This window comes from Theropithecus gelada, chromosome 14, assembly GCF_003255815.1.
Source record: "Theropithecus gelada isolate Dixy chromosome 14, Tgel_1.0, whole genome shotgun sequence".
Lineage (NCBI taxonomy): Eukaryota > Metazoa > Chordata > Mammalia > Primates > Cercopithecidae > Theropithecus > Theropithecus gelada.
The window spans coordinates 55240690-55261085 of record NC_037682.1 but is presented as its reverse complement, the minus strand read 5'-3'; the positions used below and the strand labels follow the sequence as shown (position 1 = coordinate 55261085).

General features: G+C 46.3%; 1 protein-coding gene across 1 annotated transcript in view; it reads right to left on the bottom strand.

Moving 5' to 3' along the window:
* The window catches only part of SBF2 (SET binding factor 2), a 523750-nt gene extending 514045 nt beyond the window's left edge, over positions 1 to 9705 (bottom strand). The window contains exon 1 of the mRNA XM_025356625.1: positions 9517 to 9705. Coding sequence (XP_025212410.1) covers positions 9517 to 9571 — 55 coding nt within the window. The 5' untranslated portion in view covers positions 9572 to 9705. The remainder of the gene's footprint in view (positions 1 to 9516) is intronic.
* Between the last annotated feature and the right edge of the window lie 10691 nt (positions 9706 to 20396).

Below are 20396 nucleotides of genomic sequence, written 5' to 3'. Positions count from 1 at the left end.
TTTGAGACGGAGTCTCGCTCTGTCGCCCCGGCTGGAGTGCAGTGGCCAGATCTCAGCTCACTGCAAGCTCCGCCTCCCAGGTTCATGCCATTCTCCTGCCTCAGCCTCCCGAGTAGCTGGGACTACAGGCGCCCGCCACCTTGCCCGGCTAGTTTTTTGTATATTTTAGTAGAGACGGGGTTTCACCGTGTTAGCCAGGATGGTCTCCATCTCCTGACCTCGTGATCCACCCGTCTCGGCCTCCCAAAGTGCTGGGATTACAGGCTTGAGCCACCGCGCCCGGCCCCTTCTTTCTATATAATTCAAATAGCATGCATTACCTCTTTTTTCCAGTTTGTAAAAGAAATTTTTCAAAAGACAAGGGGTTTTTGCTTTTGTTTTTGAGATGGAATCTTGTTCTTTCACCCAGGCTGGAGTTTGTTCCGTTACCCAGGCTGGAGTACAATGGCACAAACACAGCTCACTGCAGCCTCGCCCTCCTGGGCTCAAGTAATGCTCCCACCTCAACCTCCCAAGCAGCTGGGACTACAGGCATCCATCACCACACCTGGCTAATTCATTTTTACGTTTTTTTATTTTTTAGTAGAGACGAGGTCTCACTATGTTGCCCAGGCTGGTCTCAAATTCCTGGGCACAGCCTCCCAATTACAGGTGTGAGCCAACTGCACCCAGCTGAGTTTGTTTTTTTTTTTTTTTAATCCAATTATAAAATATAAATATTTAAAAATTCAACTGCAAGTATTAATTGCAAAGACACTTTAGGAACAAAAATAAAGAGTGTATCATTTGGCCAGTGAGGTGGCTCATGGCTGTAATCCCAGTGCTTTGGGAAGTTTAGGCAAAAGGAATGCTTGAGGTCAGGAGTTCAAGACCAGCCTGGGTAACATGGTGAAACCCCATCTCTACAAAAAATACAAAAATTAGCCGGGCATGGTGGCGTGCACCTGTAGTCCCAGCTACTCAGCAGGCTGAGGTGGGAGGATGAATTGAGCCCGGGAGATAAAGGCTTCAGTAAATTGTGATTGTGCCACTGCCTTCCTGCCTGGGCAACAGAGTGCAACGAAAGGAAAACGGAAAGGGAAGGCAAGGCAAGGAAGAGAGGGGAGAGGGGAGGAAAAAGGGAGGGAGGGACAGACTTGTATCTAGAATTAGAAAAAAAAATCTCAATAATACTGAGGCAGGAGAATAGGGTCTGGTGGCAGGGAACCTAAGGACTTTGTAGAACTAAATCAAACAGAAAAACCCCAACTTTCTACATCCAAGTAAATAATTGTGTAACTTCACTTCAGCTATGTCAGGAAACATCTTCTTTATTTGCATAGGGTGTATACCAAGTAAATAACTTTGTAACTTCACTTCATCCTCTTCATTTACATAAGGCATACACAGTATAACCAATGAGAAACCTCTACAGGGTATTTAAACCCCAGAAAATTCCATAACCAGCACTCTCAAGCTGCTTGCTCAAGCCCATTCCCACCCTATGGAGTGTACTTTCATTTCAATAAATCTGTGGCTTTTCTGTCATTGCTTTGTTTGTGCATTTTGTCCAATTCTTTTTTCAAAACACCAAGAACCTGGACACCCTCCACCAGTAACAGTAAGAAGTCAAACAACCCAATAAAAAGAGCACAAATTTGATCAGACACTTTACAAAAAAATACATAAATGGCAACAAGCACTTGAAAAGGTGTTCAACATCATTAGTCACCAGGAAAACACAAACTAAAACCACAAATGAGGTATGTTAAGGGAGTAGATCTCTTTTTTGGAGGAAAAAACCTGTTGCCCACGCTGGTCTCAAAATCCTGGACTCAAGCAATCCACCCACCTCAGCCTCCCAAAGTGCTGGGATTACAGGCGTGAGCTACTGCACCCTGCCAAGAGAGATTTTAAATTTCTTCACCATAAACACACATACACACACACACAGGGTAACTATGTGAAGTGATGGATATGTTAATTACCTTGACTGCTGTAATCATTTCACAATGTATACATGAAACATCACACTGTCCACCATAAATATATATGATTTTTATTTGTAAATTACACCTCAATAAAGCTAGGGGAAGTTGTTTTTTTTTTTTTTTTTAAGACAGAGTCTTGCTCTGTCGTCAGGCTGTAGTGCAGTGGCACAATCTCTGCTTACTGCAATCTCCGCCTCCCGAGTTCAAGCCATTCTCCTGCCTCAGCCTCCCAAGTAGCTGGGACTACAGGCGCCCGCCACCACCCCCAGCTAATTTTTGTATTTTTAGTAGAGACGGGGTATCACCATGTTGGCCAGGATGGTCTCGTTCTTCTGACCTGGTGATCCACCCACCTCGGCCTTCCAAAGGGCTGGGATTACCAGCGTGAGCCACTGTGCCCAGCCTGTTTTTTTGTTTTTAGTGAAAGCAAGTTTATTAGAGAAGTTAACAAAAAAAAATGGCTACTCCACAGGCAGAGCAGCCAAAAATATTTTTAAGTAATAGATTAAATTTAAAAATAACTAGAACTCTCATACATTGCTAGTGAAAATGTAAAATGGAACAGCCAATTAGGAAAGTTTGTCAGTCTCATACAAACAAGACACTTATGACCTAGCAATTCTTCTCCTACATATTTACCCAAGAGAAATGAAAACAGGAACATATAAACATTCCAAGATCTGTATGCAAATGTTCAGAACAATTATGTTCACCATAGCCCAAAACTAGAAATTCAAGTGTCTTTCCACTGGTGAAAGGATAAATCGTATCATATTCAGCAATAAAAAGCAACAACTGTCAGTAAATACAACATAGATAAATCTCAACTGTATGATCCTAAGTGAAAAGCCAGACACAAAAAACTGTATACTATTTATATGACATTCTAGAAAAGACAAAAACATACAGACAGAAAACAGATCAGTGACTGCCAGATGCTAGAAAGGGAACTGACTACAAAGAGGCATGAGAGGACTTTTTAGAAGCATGAAAATGTTCCCTATCTATCTATCTACCTACCTATTTTTAGAAACGGAGTCTCAATCTGTCACTCAGGCTGGAATACAGTGGAGTGATCATGACTTACCGCAGGTTCAAACTCCTAGGTTCAAGCAATCCTCCCATCTTAGCATCCCAAGTAGCTGGAACTACAGACATGTGCCACCACACCAGGCTACTTTTTTTTTTTTTTTTTCCAAAGATGGGGCTCAGCATGTGGCACAGGCTGGTCTCAAACTCCTGGCCTAAAGCCATCCTCCAGCCTCAGCCTCCCAAAGCATTGCCATTATAGGTATGAGTCACAGCAGCCAGCCCTATATCTATACCTTGATTGCAGTAGTGGCTACACTAATGTATATATTTATCAAAACTCACTGAAATGTTCACTTAAAAGAGTAAATTTTATTGCACGTAATTTATACTTTATTAGACATTGTTATGGGATCTTTAGGGTGTCACTTTTCTGGCCAGAAACCTGTGGCCGGTGGCGCCTCTGCCCGAGTTTTGCTCAGATCCGCTAGGCTTGTTCTGCCCACTCGTCCTGGTAGGCTACACTCAGCTCACGCTACCAGCCTGGACCCCATGCCTCCAAGAAAGACTGGAGTCAGGCGTGGAGCGGTGAGGGGTATGTAAGCGAGTGTACAGTCTAGCCACTGCGCAGTTAGACGTGCCAGCTGCTGCCACAGGGTGGGCAGCTCCAGGTACTGGCATGAGTGCCAGCTCTCTGCAAGGCTGTGGCTGGACCAGGTGCACCACAAGCAGCTTCACTGGCCGGCACCGGGGAATGCAGTGAAACTCAGAAGCTTGAAGATGCCAGGAACCACAGGGCCCCAAAGATGGAGTCACAGCCCTAGCTTGGGGCTTTACAAAAAAATACACAGGTCTGGGCTCCCAGAAGGGCCACAGCTCTTCTCCCCCTTCCTTCGCCTGCAACATGGTGAGCAACGGGCATACTTCAGCTCTGCTTGTGTTACAGCTCTTTTACCCTTGCCATTCAAGGGTCCCAAGTTCTTGTCCTGTGACCAGGAAGAATGAGGTCCTCAGGTAACAAGTGGAGGGTGAGCAAGACAAAGAGGAACTTTATTGAGCAACAGAACAGCTCAAAGACCCACAGTGGGCAGCTCTACTCTGCAGTAGCGTATCCTGATGAGTGTTCAGCTCCTAGCAGAGAGGGTAGCTCCTTTATGCAGGCAGGTCACCCCAGCAAGTATTTTCTCAGCAGTGAGAGTGGTTCCTCTCTGCAGCTGGTCATCCCAACAGGTGTTCAGCTATCAGCAGAGAGGGCAGCTTCTCTCTGCAGCTGGTTGTCCTGCTGTCTGCAGCTCTCAGCAGAGAGGTCCTAGACTAGAGTGGGTGGCTCCTCTCTGCAGGCAGATTGTCCCATCATCTCTTCAGCTCTCAGCAGAGAGGGTAACTCCTCTCTGTAACTGGTTGTCTCATCATCTCTCCATTCTCTGGTCTGCTCTGGGCTGAGCCTGCAACTTTTATGGGCCTCAGAGGGGGAAAAGGGCACACCGATTGTCTATTGGTGGGCCCAGAAAAGGTACCACAAGTCCTCACTCTAGTCCATAGGACTGGCAGCCTGGCCCCCAGCCTTCCAGCCCTCCCCAGCCTGAAGGTGGGGCCTCACCAGAGAACTGCCCACTTCTGCCCAGGAGCCTGTCTGCTTCCTGCCGCCATCCATGAAGCCCAGGCTGCTCGCGTCAAGGGGTACCTGCAGGCCTGCACCAAGCTGCCCTCAAACCCCCTCCCACGGTGCTTGTCAGGGCCCAAAGTCCAGAGGGGGCTGAGGAGGCAGGGGCCTAGTGTGTCAGCGCCGACCTAAGTGTGTACACATCCAGCTGGGCTGTGACAGCACCCTGATTTGGCCCCAACCCCGCTCCGAGATTGGAGCAGGCACATCCAAGCCTACAAGGGGAGGAGGGATGCCTTCCCTGGCCCCTAAGAGTGCAAAGAGGCCTGGGTCCACAGCCCCAACTTGGGCAGCTGCAGCTGTGTGGGGTGGGGGGCTCCTACTCGTGGCCCCCAACAACACAGGGAGGACTGGGTCCACAGCTCTGACTTGGGTGGCTGCAGCACCCAAGCACCCCGAGGAGGGCGGGGCTGCTGCCTGCTCCTGGCTTTGGTCAGGTCTGTGGAGTGTGCCCCCTTGTAGCCTAGAGCAGGGGCTCCAGGTTCTCGCTGGGCCCAGGCCGGTATCCAGGGCAGAGGCAACATCTCTACCAGCTCCCCCTCACCCAGCTTGTGGCCCTGCCTAGGGGGATGCCTCCAGGAGCAGATTGTGGGTCCTGGGCCCGGCCCTTGGGAGTGTCAGGCCTGGCAATCACCCTGATGCAGGGTGGAACCCAGGGATGCGGCCCTGGGCAGCCCTGCTCAGAGCCTCACTGTGAGGCACAGGAACCTGGTGCCCTCGGCAGGGTGGGTGCAGTGACCACGCTGCTGACCACGCTTCAGGTCCCTGAAGCAGGCACTGCTCCCACTTCCTGCCCCAGACCCCCAAACTGCACCTCCAGCTCCGCCTCCTACTCACACCCTCCCCGCAGCATTGGTGGGCAAGAGTGGTGACACAGGGTCAGGAGCCCGGGAAGCTCTGGCCCTGAGGGCAGGTCCTGCCAGAGGCACAAGGGCGGGGGCGGTACAGTCGGCTATCTCAGGGACACAGGGCACAGGGGACCTACCAACATCACTGCTGCTCCCACAGCTGCTCCTGACACCACCGCCCGCACCTCCCCATGACTAAAGAAGAATTATCCCAAGTTAAAAAGTTACACATTTCACTATTGACATTCTACAATTTATACAAGCTTCTGGATTGTGTTACTTAAAAAATTAATCTTCCTTCTCCTTCCCTTTTCCTGCGGTGAGAAGAGCAGTTGTCATGGTACCCCTGGGGTGAAGGTGGATCCCTGGGGTGGAGCCTGTCATATTGTCATAGACGAAGAGAGCTAAGGAGGGAGAATGTGTGGTAGGGGAAGAGCCAAACATTTTGCTTCAGAGCCCAAGCATTAAGGCAGGAGGGGGAAACTGGCAAAGGGCACTGGGGTACAACAGAGTGAGAAGGATGTCTTCCAATGGAAGCAGCTCACCATGGGGTGTCAGAGTCTGAGTCAGGAAAGAAGTGTGTCCACCCACAGTGGAGAGACCAACATGAGGAGTCATAGCCAGAGCGCTGGGGGGGGTGTCCCTGTATTGAAGCATGCTGGTATGGACTCTTAGATCCAGAATGGGGTAGGGGGATGGAGGAGATGTAATGAAGAATCCAAGTCCCAGCAGTGAGAGGAATGGATGGTAGTGAAGATGGGAGACTGAACAATAAGTATATACATTAAGGATAATGGAAGCCAGATTTCTCACTGTCAGAGAAGAACATTACAATATGAAAAAGGAGAAAACTAGAATAGATCCTGGAATATTTTATTGAAATTGGAGGTATCAGTATGAATTCATAGTTTTCAATATACAGAGATAATAAATATAGATATAAATACATATGTATGTTTATGCATACATACCTATACTTACCAGCCCCGACCATTAACAGGACCTGAAAGCAGTAACAACCCAACAGCAATAAACATACTAGCCTTGATTGAGATCTTAGCTTCTAAATGTCATTCTCCACTCAAAGGAACCAGGGATCCCTAAATGGCTGATTCCAGAATCAAGGCAGGGAAGGTACAAGATGAGCCAGGTACAGGTTCTTGTACCAAAAAGTAAAAAGATGTTCTCAAAGAGTGATGGGGATGTACCATAAGAACACAGAAGCCAGCTTGAACAGCTCTCATTGGCCAAATAAAGAACAATTTGAACATCAAAATAAATAATGCTATAGTCTGAATGTTTATGTGCTCTCCCAAAATTCATATGTTAAAATCCTAACACCCAAGGTAATGGTATTATGAGGTGAGGACTTTGGGAAGTGATCAGGTCATGGGGGTGGAGCCCTTGTGAATGGGATTAGTTCCCTTTTTAAAGAGACCCCAGAGAGCTCATGTAACCCTTAAGCCTTATGAGGTTAAATTGAGAACATGGCTATGAGGAAGCAGGTCCTCTGACCAGACACTGAACCTGTCAGTCTTAATCTTGGATTTCTCTGCCTCCAGACTGTGAAAAATAAATTTCTATTGTTTGTAAGCCACCCAGTTTGAGGTATTTTTGTTATAACAGCCCGAATGGACTTAGGCAAATAGTAACAGAATATAATCCACTAAACACATACACACACACATATACACACACACACACACACAAAACCAAGACTCCATGTAGATGTCAATAAATGATTAAGAGTTTAGTGAGGAACAAGATATTTACATAGTTTCAAAGTACATGACAAAAACAATTAAATATTAACTTTATAGTGGAGAAAACTGACAGATATTACTTATATCAAGTAATCAAAGTAAAAATAACAATGAAACAAAGTGAAATTGTGCACCACCTGACAGGATGCAGTGAGCATCACTTCTGTGATATCCTTCCCAAGCACATATTCGTATGTATCTAATCATGAAGGAACAGACAATCCCAAATTGAGGGGCAGCCTCCAAAGTAACTGACCTGTAATTGTTAAATGTCAGGGTCACGAAAGTTAGGAGAAGATAAAGGAAATGTTCCATATTGAGGGAGACAAAAGAGACATAACATGAATGCAACACATATTGCTAAACTGGATCCTTTTGCCAGTAAAGAGATTAACAGCACAATCAACAAAACTTGAACCAGTCCGAGAACTAGATGGAGTACTGTATCACTATTCATTTCCTGTTTTGGTTATTGCACTGTGATCATGTAGGAGAACATTCTTGTTTGCAGAAAATGCACATTAAAGTATTCTAGGATGACAGGGCATCAGGTCAACAGCTTCCTCTCAAATTGTTGGGGGTGGGGGAGAATTTTTTCTACCATTCTTGCAACTTTTTTGCAAGTCTGTTATTGTTTCGACACTGTTGGCCGGGCGTGGTGGCTCAAGTCTGTAATCCCAGCACTCTGTGAGGCTGAGGCAGGTGGATGACAGGGTCAGGAGTTCAAGACCAGCCTGGCCAGGATGGTAAAACCCCGTCTCTACTACAAATACAAAAATTAGCTGGCGTGTTGATGGGCAACTGTAATCCCAGTTACTCCGGAGGCTAAGGCAGAGAACTGCTGGGGTTGTTCTCTGGGAGGCAGAGGCTGCAGTGAACCGAGATGGCACGACTGCACTCCAGCCTGGGCAACAGAGCAAGACTCCGTCTCAAAAAAAAAAAAATTGTTTAAAAGTGTGGGGGGGGTGGCACAATGTCACTAAAAACTAAACAAGGTTAAAAAACTGATTTCCCACACTTAATCTTGATAGAAAAGAAACATCAGACTATGCAAAATTACTAGGAAATAAAATTTTGGAGCCAGAAGTTTAAAAATTTAATATTTCTCTTTAACAACTGACCTCAATCAGGTCATGACTGGTGAGAGACAAAAGAACATGAAAGGTTCCCACTAAAGGAGAGGAAGTTCTTAGGAGAGGAATAATAAAAGAGACAGTGGACCACGAGTGCGTAGAACAACGGCATTCTGGGCTACCAATGGCTATAACCATCAGGAAAACACAATCTCAGCATCTCTGAAAAATGAAAGGGCTGTAGAGCTGATATCTAAAATTCCTTGCAAATGTGGGACTAGAATTGCCCTGAAATAGAAGTGGTTCCCCAGTTCAATTTGTTATTACATTATGCTTAGCTACACAGGAATACAAAAGAATACAAATACAGAAATAAACGTGCATGAACCCCGAATTCTCTTAAGTTGTGGAAGTCCATCAATTAAAGTATAAAATACAATGCATCTGCCCAATTGTTCCTAAGAAAATTCTGTGACAAAAGAACAATGAAAACACATTAGAGTGAAACAAGATCACCTTCAGGGGTCAGCTGGCTGTCCCTAGTTAAAAGACAAGTCATGTCATTGTTACGTGACCGTCACATTTGTCCTGAAAGAATAGGGAGCATTTCCTAGAAAGGTGTAAAAGTACAAAGAATCCTTTCCCCTTCCCTGGTACTACGCGTTCCTTAGGACGGTCACTAGGCCCCCAACAGCACAGGGGTGAGGTAGCACTGGACTCTCAGCACTTCCTTTCGGAGAGGACAACCCCCTGCGTCACTGGTTACTCATTCAGGATGCAGGGCAGAAGTTTATCCCTGAGGAACTTAGCACAGTTGGCTCCTGCCCTCCCAGCCTTGCGGTCCTGGGCCCAATCCCAGGGCTCTGCCCCGGGTACCCGGCAGCCTCCAGCGGGAGGATAGCAAGACCCCAACTCGCCTCCGGCCGGCCCAGCGGGTGCGCCCAGGGGCTGGGCAGACGCGGCGTCTTCCCTCCTACTACCGTCATGCCGGCCCCCACGCCCACCGCCAGGCTCGGCCCAGCCGAGAAGGCCGGACGCCGACCGCCCGCTCCTCCGAGACTCGGCCTGGCCCTCCCCGACGCCCGGCCCCGACGCCCGGCCCCGCGGAGCCCACTGGACAGCGGCCGGGGGGCGGGGAGGCCCGGGGGCGGCGCCGCCCCACACCCTTACCTGGCTTCTCATGGTCATAGCCTACCACGATGAAGTAGTCAGCCAGCCGGGCCATGGCCGCCGCCGCCGCGCTCGGGAAGCGGGTCCCCGTCGCCGCCCTCGCCGCCGCCGCCCACCCGGCCCGGGAGGGCTCAGCATTTTCCCTGCAGCGGCAGTAGCGGCAGCGGCAGCGCTTCAGCCATGTTTGACAACCGAGGCGCGCTCTGCGCTTGCGCGGCGCCTCGTGCCCGCTCCTACCCCGCCCCCACCCTCGCTGGCTCGGCTGCCCCAAGCCCGGGCGGCGAGCCCACCCCAACCCTCGGCTGGCCTCGCGGACTGCTGCACTTGGGGAGTGGGCGGCCAGGCGCGTTCCCGCCACGCGCTGCCAATGCGGCCCCTGGAGGTGGTTTGAGGCCTGGATGTTACTTCATGGCCCCCTCCCCCTCGTTGTTTTTCCTAAAGCAGGGGGTCCTTCCTTCCGCCTTCTCTATTCTGTTTGGATTTGGAAGAAGGGACGTGGAGAGTTGAGGGGTCACTTGGAAAGCTGGCTGCTGCTTCTGCTGCCCACCACCACCAAAGATGAAATTCTCCCGCCCTCGGTTGGAAGCAAGGAATTTGCACCGACAGGGCTTTTGCTGCATGTTTCCTGTTTATGTTGTGTAGATGGGAATTTTAGAAACATGCCACCGAGCAGACGGGGGAGGGAGAGGCTTTTGCGCAATTCTCCAAGGCGCCTCGGGTTTCAATGCCGGGTGGGCCGGGGGCGGTCGGCCTGGGCTTCCCCCGGAGTGCCCCGGGGAGCCAGATTCCACCGAGGAACGCGGCATCCCCGGGATCCTCCCGAACTGGGCTGGCCTCTCCCTGGGGAGCCCCGCCCGCCTCGGCTTGCTTCCCTCGCAGCGGTCCCAGGGCTCTCGCAGCCCGTACAGGTGGTGACTTCCAACTTCCCTGCTCAAACACGCACAAAAATGAATAAATGGTCCCGTCCTTCCGTCTCGGGATTATCCAAGTCGCATGCTTTTTTGTTGAACCTCATATTGACCATTTCGAATTTGGGTGGTGCGACATTCAGGTGAACTTATTTTGTCATTTGTTAATCTCACGAAGTTTTGGTAGGGGAATTTGAACAAGTGGTAGACCAAAGTTTTGGAAATCTCTGGTTTAGAAGTTGTCTTTGTGGTTGCTTATCACTGTTCACTATTAATTGAGGGTTTAATTCTTCATATTTACATATAAGACAAGGCCTCTTGGCAAAGTGTCTAGTATGTAGTAAGTGCCTACCAAATATTTTTAATGAGGAAAAGTGCGATTTTCCCCAACGACCAGCAGGAAGCCCCAGTGGTTCCAACTCTGAACTGAGGGAGTTGACATCTCAGCTCCTGCAGATTTACTCTGCTGTAATTTACTATTTCCCCTTCCTCTGCCACACTTGTTTCATCTACAAATTGGGAGGGTTGGGGGGCACTAGAACTGAAACTGAAGGAATACTTTAACTCCAGGAGCTCTATGTCAATTGCAAATGGTAAAACTGAATCAGCTGAATTTGCAAACGTGGAGGGAAGATAGCTTGATCCTGAGAATAATTAAACAAAACAAAACAAAACAAAACAAAAAAACCTCAGTCATACCCCATGTAGCAATCCTCTCTGTAACTTCCCTGAGAGCTCATCATCCAACTTGATCACTTTCAGCAAAGAATAATCTTACTTCCTTGGGAGGCAGCCCATTCCACCGTTTAACAGCCCTCTTGTTAGAAAGTTCTTATTATTTTAGAGTTGTCTTACTGTAATTTCCCTTGATTCTGCTCTCTGGAATTATCCAGAAAAAAAATAAAATCTCTCTTCATATGATAGATTTTTAAGGCAGCTATCATATTCCTTCCCGACTTCTTTTCTAAAAATAGGGTAAAATTCACATATCGTAAAATTAGCCATTTTAAAATGTAGAATTCAGTGGCATTAAGTACATTCCCAATGCTGTACAACTACCGTGTCTATCTAGTTGCAAAACATTTTCACCACCCAAAAGAAAACCTCACAACCATTAAGCAGTCATTCTCGTTCCCCCATCCCACAGCCCCTGGCAATCACCAATTTGCTTTGTCTCTATGGATTTATCTATTATGAATATTTCATGTTTATATTATACAATATGTGACTTTTTGTGTCTGGGTTTTCTCATTTAGTATATTGTTCTCAGCTTGTATACGGGCAGATGCAGTACGAGGTTGTAGCATCACATTGAAGTATCAACACTTCATTATTTTTTATGACTCAATAATATTCCATTGTATGTTGTATTAGACTGTTCTCACGCTGCTAATAAAGACAGGGTAGGCCGGGCGCGGTGGCTCAAGCCTGTAATCCCAGCACTTTGGGAGGCCGAGACGGGCGGATCACGAGTTCAGGAGATCGAGACCATCCTGGCTAACACGGTGAAACCCCGTCTCTACTAAAATACAAAAAAAATTAGCCGGGCGAGGTGGCGGGCGCCTGTACTCCCAGCTACTCGGGAGGCTGAGGCAGGAGAATGGCGTGAACCCGGGAGGCGGGGCTTGCAGTGAGCTGAGATCCGGCCACTGCACTCCAGCCTGGGCAACAGAGCCAGACTCCGTCTCAAAAAAAAAAAAAAAAGACAGGGTAGTTTATAAAGAAAAGAGGTTTAATTGACTCACAGTTGCACATGGCGGAAGGCAAGGAGGAGCAAGGTGGCAGACGAGAGCTTATGCAGGAGAACTCTCCTTTATAAAACCAACAAATCTCGTGAAACTTATTCACTATCACGAGAACAGCGCGAGAAAGACCTGCCCCCCCCCCCATGATTCAATTACCTTCCACCGGATCCCTCCCATGACAGGTGGGAATTACGGAGTACAAGTCAAGATGAAATTTGGGTGAGGACACAGCCAAACCATATCATATGTATATACCATATTTTGTTTATCTGTAACAACCCATATAGACATATGGGTTGTTTCCACCTTTTGGCATTGTAAATAGTGCTGCTGCAAACATGCATGTACATGTATTTGAGTACCTGTTTTCAATTTTAGGGGATATATTCTTGGGATTGAAATTACTGGATTAAGTAGCAATTCTGTTACTACTGTTTCCCACCGTGGCTGCATCATTTTACATTTTCACCAGCAATGTACTAGGGTTCTAATTTCTCTGCATCTTTGTCAACTCTTGTTTTCCTGTTGTTTATGTTTTGTTATAGCTATCTTAGTGTGAAGTGATATCTCATTGTGGTCCTGTTTTGCCTTTCCCTAAAGACTAATGGTGTTGAGGATCTTTTCATGTGTTTATTGGCCATTGCTAAATCTTCTTTGGAGAAATGTCTATTCAAGTCCTTTGCCCATTTTAAAATTGATTCTTTGTCTTTTTGAGATTGAGTTGTAAGAATTCTTTATATATTCTGGATACTAGTCCTTGTCAGATATATGATTTGCAGATATTTTCCCATTGTGTACGTTGTGTTTTAATTTTCTTTTTAAAATTTTTATGCCCTATTCCCCCCCCCCAGATATTTCCTATTTTATTTTATTTTTCATTGTATTTTTATGTAGAGATGATGTATCATGATGTTACCCAGGCTGGTCTTAAACTCCTGTCCTCAGGCAATCCTCCCATCTAGCCCTCCCAAGGTACTAGGATTAGAGGCATGAGCTTCCACACCCAGACTTCATTTTCTTGATAATGTCCTTTGGCGCAAAACAGTTTTTAATTTTGATGAAGTCAAATTTTTTAGTTTGTTTCTATGCTTTTAGTGTTATATCTAAAAATTTATTGCCATATTAAAGGTGAGATGAAGATTTACTCTTGTTTCCTTCATAGTTTTAGTTCTTCTATTTAGTACTTTGACCCATTTTGAGTTAATTTTGTAGTGGTAAGGGGTCTCATTTTACCTTTTAAATGTCTTGGCTTTTATTTCATTTGCAGGTACTCATTTAAATTATTTTAATTTTTTAAAATTAAAGTTTGTTTTTAAGCCTAGAATCAAATGCTATCTGCTTTTAGGCATATTTCATCTGTTACTGTCATAAATAGACTTCCAGTCCATTTGTAAATGCCCATTTTGTCACATAGAGATTTTAACATATCCTAGGTATACGTAGAAAGGCACTGTATGTTTGTATATACATGTGAACATATTTTGTATACACTAAAGCTGTGCTTTGCTTCTCAGCCAACAGCTGCCAGGCTGCTGAAACTGATAAGCCCTGACAAGGCAGCCTGATTACTGAGGTTGGCGGAAAGCCAGACCATCCCCTACGATAACCACCATCACCTTTCACCAAAGAGAGAGAGAGAGTAAAGCAAGCCCAGATTTGTTTTCCTGAAGGCTGGTGGGAGCAGGAAGGGAGGAAGGATATGTAACACTCTCACGATGTGTACCTGGCAGATGCCTTTCTTTTTTGCTTTAGAAGACAAAATAGGTGGAGCGTGGCGGCTCACGCCTGTAATCCCAGCAGTTTGGGAGGCCGAGGCAGGTGAATAACCTAAGGTTAGCAGTTCGAGACCAGCCTGACCAACATGGTGAAACCATGACTCTACTAAAAACACAAAATTTAGCTGGGCGTGGTGGCAGGTGCCTGTAATCCCAGCTACTCAGGAGGCTGAGGCAAGAGAATTGCTTGAACCCGGGAGGCGGAGGTTGCAGTGAGCGGAGATTGTGCCATTGCACTCCAGCCTGGGCCACAAGAGTAAAACTCCAGCTCAAAAAAACAACAAAACAAAACAAAAAGACAAAATAGAGCTGATTATCAGTGAGCGAGGCGTATCAGCCCATTGCTCCTAGTGGGCTGTTACAGAGTAAGTGGTTTGATCTGTACAGTCATTTCAAGTGCTTGCTGTGGTTAGCCACAGTAGTTCAAGGAGGCAGTATGAGAGTTAGACTTGAGCAAATGTCAGCAGGCAGGGCTAGGGCCTCTTCAGAGCGTCTCTACCAAAGCATAACAAAGGAGACTATGCAGCTGTGTTGGAAAATTCCCTGATCCATTGCTATATTTTCAACCATTTAGTTCCTAAGCAAGAAATTTAATGAATATTACCTTTGACAGCTGTCTCTCAGCCCCACATTCATCACTCAGTCCTATTGTTCCTACTTCCCAAATATGTCCACTTCTCTCCATTCTTACTGCCACCCCACTAGTCTGAGCCATTATCACCTTCTACCTTCATTATTGCAATAGGTTCTTAACTGTTTTCCTAGCTTCACTGCTGGTTCCAAACTTTCTATATAGGTAAAAGTTAAGGACAGTAAGCAGGTTATTGAACCTGTCTCAAAATTAAATTTGTATAGCAAACAAACCATTTCTATCTTGAGTGTGTTTGGGGTGCAAAGAAGAAGCTTCATAGATGACACAGAAAGTGTCCTGGCCGGGCACGGTGGCTCATGCCTGTAATCCCAGCACTTTGGGAGGTCAAGTCGGGCGGATCATGAGGTCAGCAGATGGAGACCATCCTGGCTAACACGGTGAAACCCCGTCTCTACTAAAAATACAAAAAATTAGCCGGGCGTGGTAGCAGGCACCTGTGGTCCCAGCTACTCAGGAGGCTAAGGCTGGGGAATGGCGTGAACCCAGGAGGTGGAGCTTGCAGTGAGCCAAGATCGTGCTACTGCACTCCAGCCTGGGCGACAGAGTGAGACTCCATCTCAAAAAAAAAAGAAAGTGTCCTGCAGTTGAGGTCACATGTGTGATGAGATGAATGGTTGAATCTTAACATTCATTTGAAGTATCCCTGACATTAGCAGCTACAGTATAGGTAGGTACTGTAAGAGTTTATAGGCTGCTTTTACTTAGATTGCATGTTTGATGAGCAGGACTGGCTACATAATATGTGGAGTCCAGTGCAAAATGAAATGTAGGACTGCCTGTTCAGAAGTGTTGGAGAATTTCAAAACAGCTTCAGCAGAGCATTCCACCAAGTGTGGGCTCTTCTGAGAGCAGGCCATGTGCTACTGAACAGAATGCACGTCAGTGAAGCTGGTAAACTTCAGGGTGGAATGAGTATGTGTATGTGGGGGAGGGAGTATAATAAACAACGTTATGGGGGGACTAGACCCTCTCCAGTCTCTCTAGAGTACCACCACTGCGCTGCTTCCTTTCTTGCTCCTTTCTCGACTATCTACCACATTCAAAACGATCGTTTAAATAAATGTATTTAAACGATCGTTTAAATAAATGTATATCAGATTGCCAAAATGATCGTTTAAATAAATAAATGTATATCAGATTGCCAAAACGATCGTTTAAATAAATAAATGTATATCAGATTGCCAAAACGATCGTTTAAATAAATAAATGTATATCAGATTGCCAAAACGATCGTTTAAACAAATGTATATCAGATCATGTCTCTCTTGTCTTCAAACCTGTCAATAGTTTTCCATGTCACCTTAAATAAAGTGCAAAATCTTCATGTCTGAAAGCGTCCTATTTACTCTGACCCTGATGACCTCTTTAATCTCATTTCAGGCCTCTTTTTTCCATCATTCAATGCATTCTAATCAAACAGGACTCCTTTCATTTTTTCTAATGTACCAAGTTCTTTCCCATCTATGAGTGTTTGCACATGCTGTTTCCTCCATTTGGAATGTTAGATCCCCCAGTCTTGCTTTGTCCTTCAGAATACTTAACACAGTTTATAATCATGTAAATATGTAATTCCAATAAGGATTTGTTTATATCTGGCTACGTCACTAGGCTGTAAGCTCATTGAGGGTAAGTTTGTTGATGACTGCATTGGTGATTACTGTATGTTGAGAACTTAGCACAGTGCTAGGTACATAATACATAATCAGTAAATATCTGTTGAAAGAATGAATACACTATCAATTCATTCAGGCTTATACATCAGAATTGCTTCTTGGCTGAGCACAGTGGCTCATACCTATAATCCTAGCACTTTGGGAGGCTGAGGTGAGTGGATCTCTTGAGCTCAGGAGTTCAAGACCAGCCTGGGCACATGATAAAACCACATCTCTATAAAAAGAAAAAAGAAAAAATATAAATGTATATACATATATAAAATAATTGCTTCTTTCCAGGTGCTTCTAATCTGATACCACAAGATCCCTACATGATGGTTGCTCTCATTAACACCATTCTCTTTGGCTATGGATGATTCAAATAGCCTAATCATCATCTCTTTTATCATCCATTCATTAATGCCATTTATTGTGACCTCTGTAGCAAATTTCTCTTGAAGTAATTTCATTTTGTCTTGTTACAGGTGTTATTGTAACAAGCTTCTTTAGGTTTACTACTTTCTGTTCTCTCTCTGTCTCGTTTTTTTTTCTTTTTAGGGATGGATTTCTGCCATGTTGCCAGGCTGGTCTTGAACTCCTGAGTTCAAGAGATCCACTTGCCTCGGACTCCCAAAGTGCTGGGATTACAGGCATGAGCCACTATACTGGATAATCTCTTCTCTTTTATTTGTTCTGCAGCGATTTACCTTATTTAAGCTTCAGGGAGGTTTGCCTTCTGGCTTTATCAGGTACAAGAACTGACTGTTACTCTCTGCCTATTTTGTACAGGAGCACAAAAATGGGGCAGCAAAAGCATTACTTTTCTTTATGCTGATGCTCTGGAAAATATTATGCCCTAAAGAGGGAGGTTAACTGTCCTCCTTGCCCTTACCACTGCAAACCAGACAGAAATTTAAAATATGGAAACAGTGCTTTTTATTCTGTGTCAGGGTTTTAAACTTGGTCAACCTCCCAGAACTGTATGCCTATTTTATACTTTAATTGGTTTATGTACATGTTCATTTTTCTGGAAAGGATCTATATTTTTATTAGGTCGTTAGAGAAGTCAGAGATCCCAAAAAAGTGCCCTGGGCTTTGTATCCTGCTTTACTTCTCCCTGTAAGTGATCGAATCCACAAGGCCAATTGTGTCCTTTCTCTAAATCACTTTGTGTTATGACTTCAGGATGCATCTTGAACTTTGTTTTCTTTTTTTTTTTTTTTTTTGAGGCGGAGTCTCGCTCTGTTGCCCCCAGGCTGGAGTGCAGTGGCGCGATCTCGGCTCACTGCAAGCTCCGCCTCCCGGGTTTACGCCATTCTCCTGCCTCAGCCTCCCGAGTAGCTGGGACTACAGGCGCCACCACTACGCCCGGCTAATTTTTTGTATTTTTAGTAGAGACGGGGTTTCACTGTGTTAGCCAGGATGGTCTCGATCTCCTGACCTCGTGATCCGCCCGTCTCGGCCTCCCAAAGTGCTGGGATTACAGGCTTGAGCCACCGCGCCCGGCCTTGAACTTTGTTTTCAAGTGAACTTTGTAAACAGCTTAATAGACATTTTGAACTATATTAATAATAAATGCATCATAAAATTTCCTGTTTGATAAAGGAGGCATCTGAGATAATTATGCAATGCACTTAGCTACTTACATTTTATTTATTCTTATTAATATCATTGATATTTATTATTTTTCATTGCTTCCCTGAAAGACCTGAGTATGGCCACTCTGGCTTTAGGAACTGTGTCCACAGTGCTGGCTGATAAACCACTACCACACTTTTTTTTAAAACTCCAAACATTTCTAAGAATCAGGCTTGGATGTAGGGCCTAAAAATCATTCAATTGGAATGTGAAGAAGTTGAAACACCATTGTGCAAAAACCCTTTAGCATATGTGTATGTATGTTGCTCTAATGTCAGGATGTACACATTTATTACAGTGCTTTGGAGGTTTATTTATAATCTGACCTTTTAAAATTCTGGAGCACAAAAAAAAGTAGATCTTCATTAAGGGTTTTTTTTTTCTTTTTCTTTCTCTTTTCTTGCCAGAAACTTTAAAGATGTTTCTTCCTCCACTTCCTTCCTTCCTTGTACTGTCCTTGCTCAATGTGAATCTACAATCACTGCCACTTGAATGAATGCAACTTATGTTAACAAATCCCCAGGATCAGAACTCCCACTGCAGCATTTCCTTCTCCATAGAACCATTGAATCAGAAATGCATTCTAGTGATTTTTTTTATCGTTAACGATGATTAATTAAGCAAATTTGAGATTTCACGAGAAAAAACATAGATGCCCAGATTTAACAAATTCCTTATCTTTTTTCGACTTAAACCCACGACGCTTTGGGGAGTACTCTGGCCCCTGCAAGTGGGGAGTGTGCACACACACACACACACCCCCTCCAAGATATAGCAAAATCCTTTGAGCTGCCAATCCAAGATTTTACTTAAAGAAAGAATTGACTTGGTTCTCAAGTGACAGATCTCTAAGTGCCAGAGCGACAAAGTGCACCAGGCTGATAAGGTGCGTGCAGAGACTCTCAGGTGGGAATTCTTGGCACAGCCACAACGTTGCTGGCCTAGGCACCCGAGGCTGGCAGAGCCTAGCCTCTGAGTCTCCCTCCACTCCTGGGCTTGCTTTCCTTTTTGAAGCCGCCTGCAGCTCAAAGAGGTGTTTGAACCAAGAGCACTCGCTTCGCGATCCTCCTGGCAGAGCGACAGCTCAGTTTCCCCTACGGAATCACGGGCTTTTCTAAAGGGCAGGGAGGTACAGTCGCAGAGTTCTCTGGAGAACAAACACCCCCGCCCCGCCCCATCCCCCCAGGACTGGTGGAGACTGGAAGGAACGAGTCCAGACCACGGGACCTTCCCTGGCTGTGGGCCGACGCCTAGCTGTCCTTGACCTCTCCAGCAGTCAGAGGCGCGCGCGGAAGAAATGAAAGTAAAACCTGTCCTGGCGTGGACCCAAGTGGAAGGTGGCGACAAGTAGGTCGCATCCTCAGAGAGACTGATAGCCAGTCCTGGATCGGTGGGAAGAACTTGACTCGCAGAGGATAAAGTGAAAGGAAAAGGAAATGGGAGACAAGGAAGAAGAACAATAGTTAGGCTGGGGAGGCTCCTGGTCATCCAGCAGGCGTGCAGTAATAGCTGCTGTCTGCGGTGCAGACGGACTAGCCGCCCGGCCAGGCAGCTGCGGTGACCGCCCTGCGCCCAGCCAGGCGGTCGGATCCCGACCAGTGCTCCGTGCTGCACTCCTCGAACCCCCTGCGTCCTAACCCCTTACTAGGGCCAGGGTCAGGGCCCGGAATCTGTCCTCCGTCTTCAGACGGAATTCAGGTCCGCTCAGGTGGCTTCTTCCAGGAAGAGTCCTTAAAATAAACAACCTCGGCGCGGCCATTTCTTCCCCAGGTGCATTGTCCACTGTAGAGTCCCGAGAGTGAAAAGGCGGCTGAGCCAGCGGTGCGCGGCCCAGACAGACCACTCTGGGCAAGGTCCGCGAGACCCACCGCCCAGCCGCCTTTGCACCGGAGCTCAGAGCCATATGGCAGAGTAGGAAAGAAGCTTAAAGGTCTGCTGAGGACCGGCTCTAAGATGGGGACACGAGAGATGGGACGTAACTCGCCCACCTTCACACAGCGAATTGCCGGGAGGTGAGGACTAGAAGCCTCTTTGGCTAGTGGTCTTGCACCCTTGGCCTCTCCGTCGAGTTGCTGGGCTTCAGGACATTCGAGTAGAGGGGTGGTTTGTAGGACCCCAGAAACCCACAAGCAAGAAGCAGGAAGCCCCGTGGCTTAGCCTTTCCTTCCCAGTTTGGCCCCCAGGAGAGAACTAAGAAAGAGCAGAAGCTGTGATGGAAGAGCACAAACGGGTGACAAACGTGTTTAGCGTGATTCATCATGAACAGGCACAAATTCTTTGGGCGGGGGCTAGGACTCTCCTTTCCCCCTTGAGAAGACGGTGACCCCAGCCTAGAGGAATCTACACCGCGCCCCAGTCGGCCGTGCTTGCGTGTCGGGTCGAGTAGGGACTCTGCTCCTTCCTACCTGCAAGGTGACTTCGCCTCTCTGCAGATACCTCCCCTCTCTGAGCTTGAATTTTCTACCTGCTGAAATGGGAAAAGTAATGTTACCTTCCTTGCCTGACTCAAG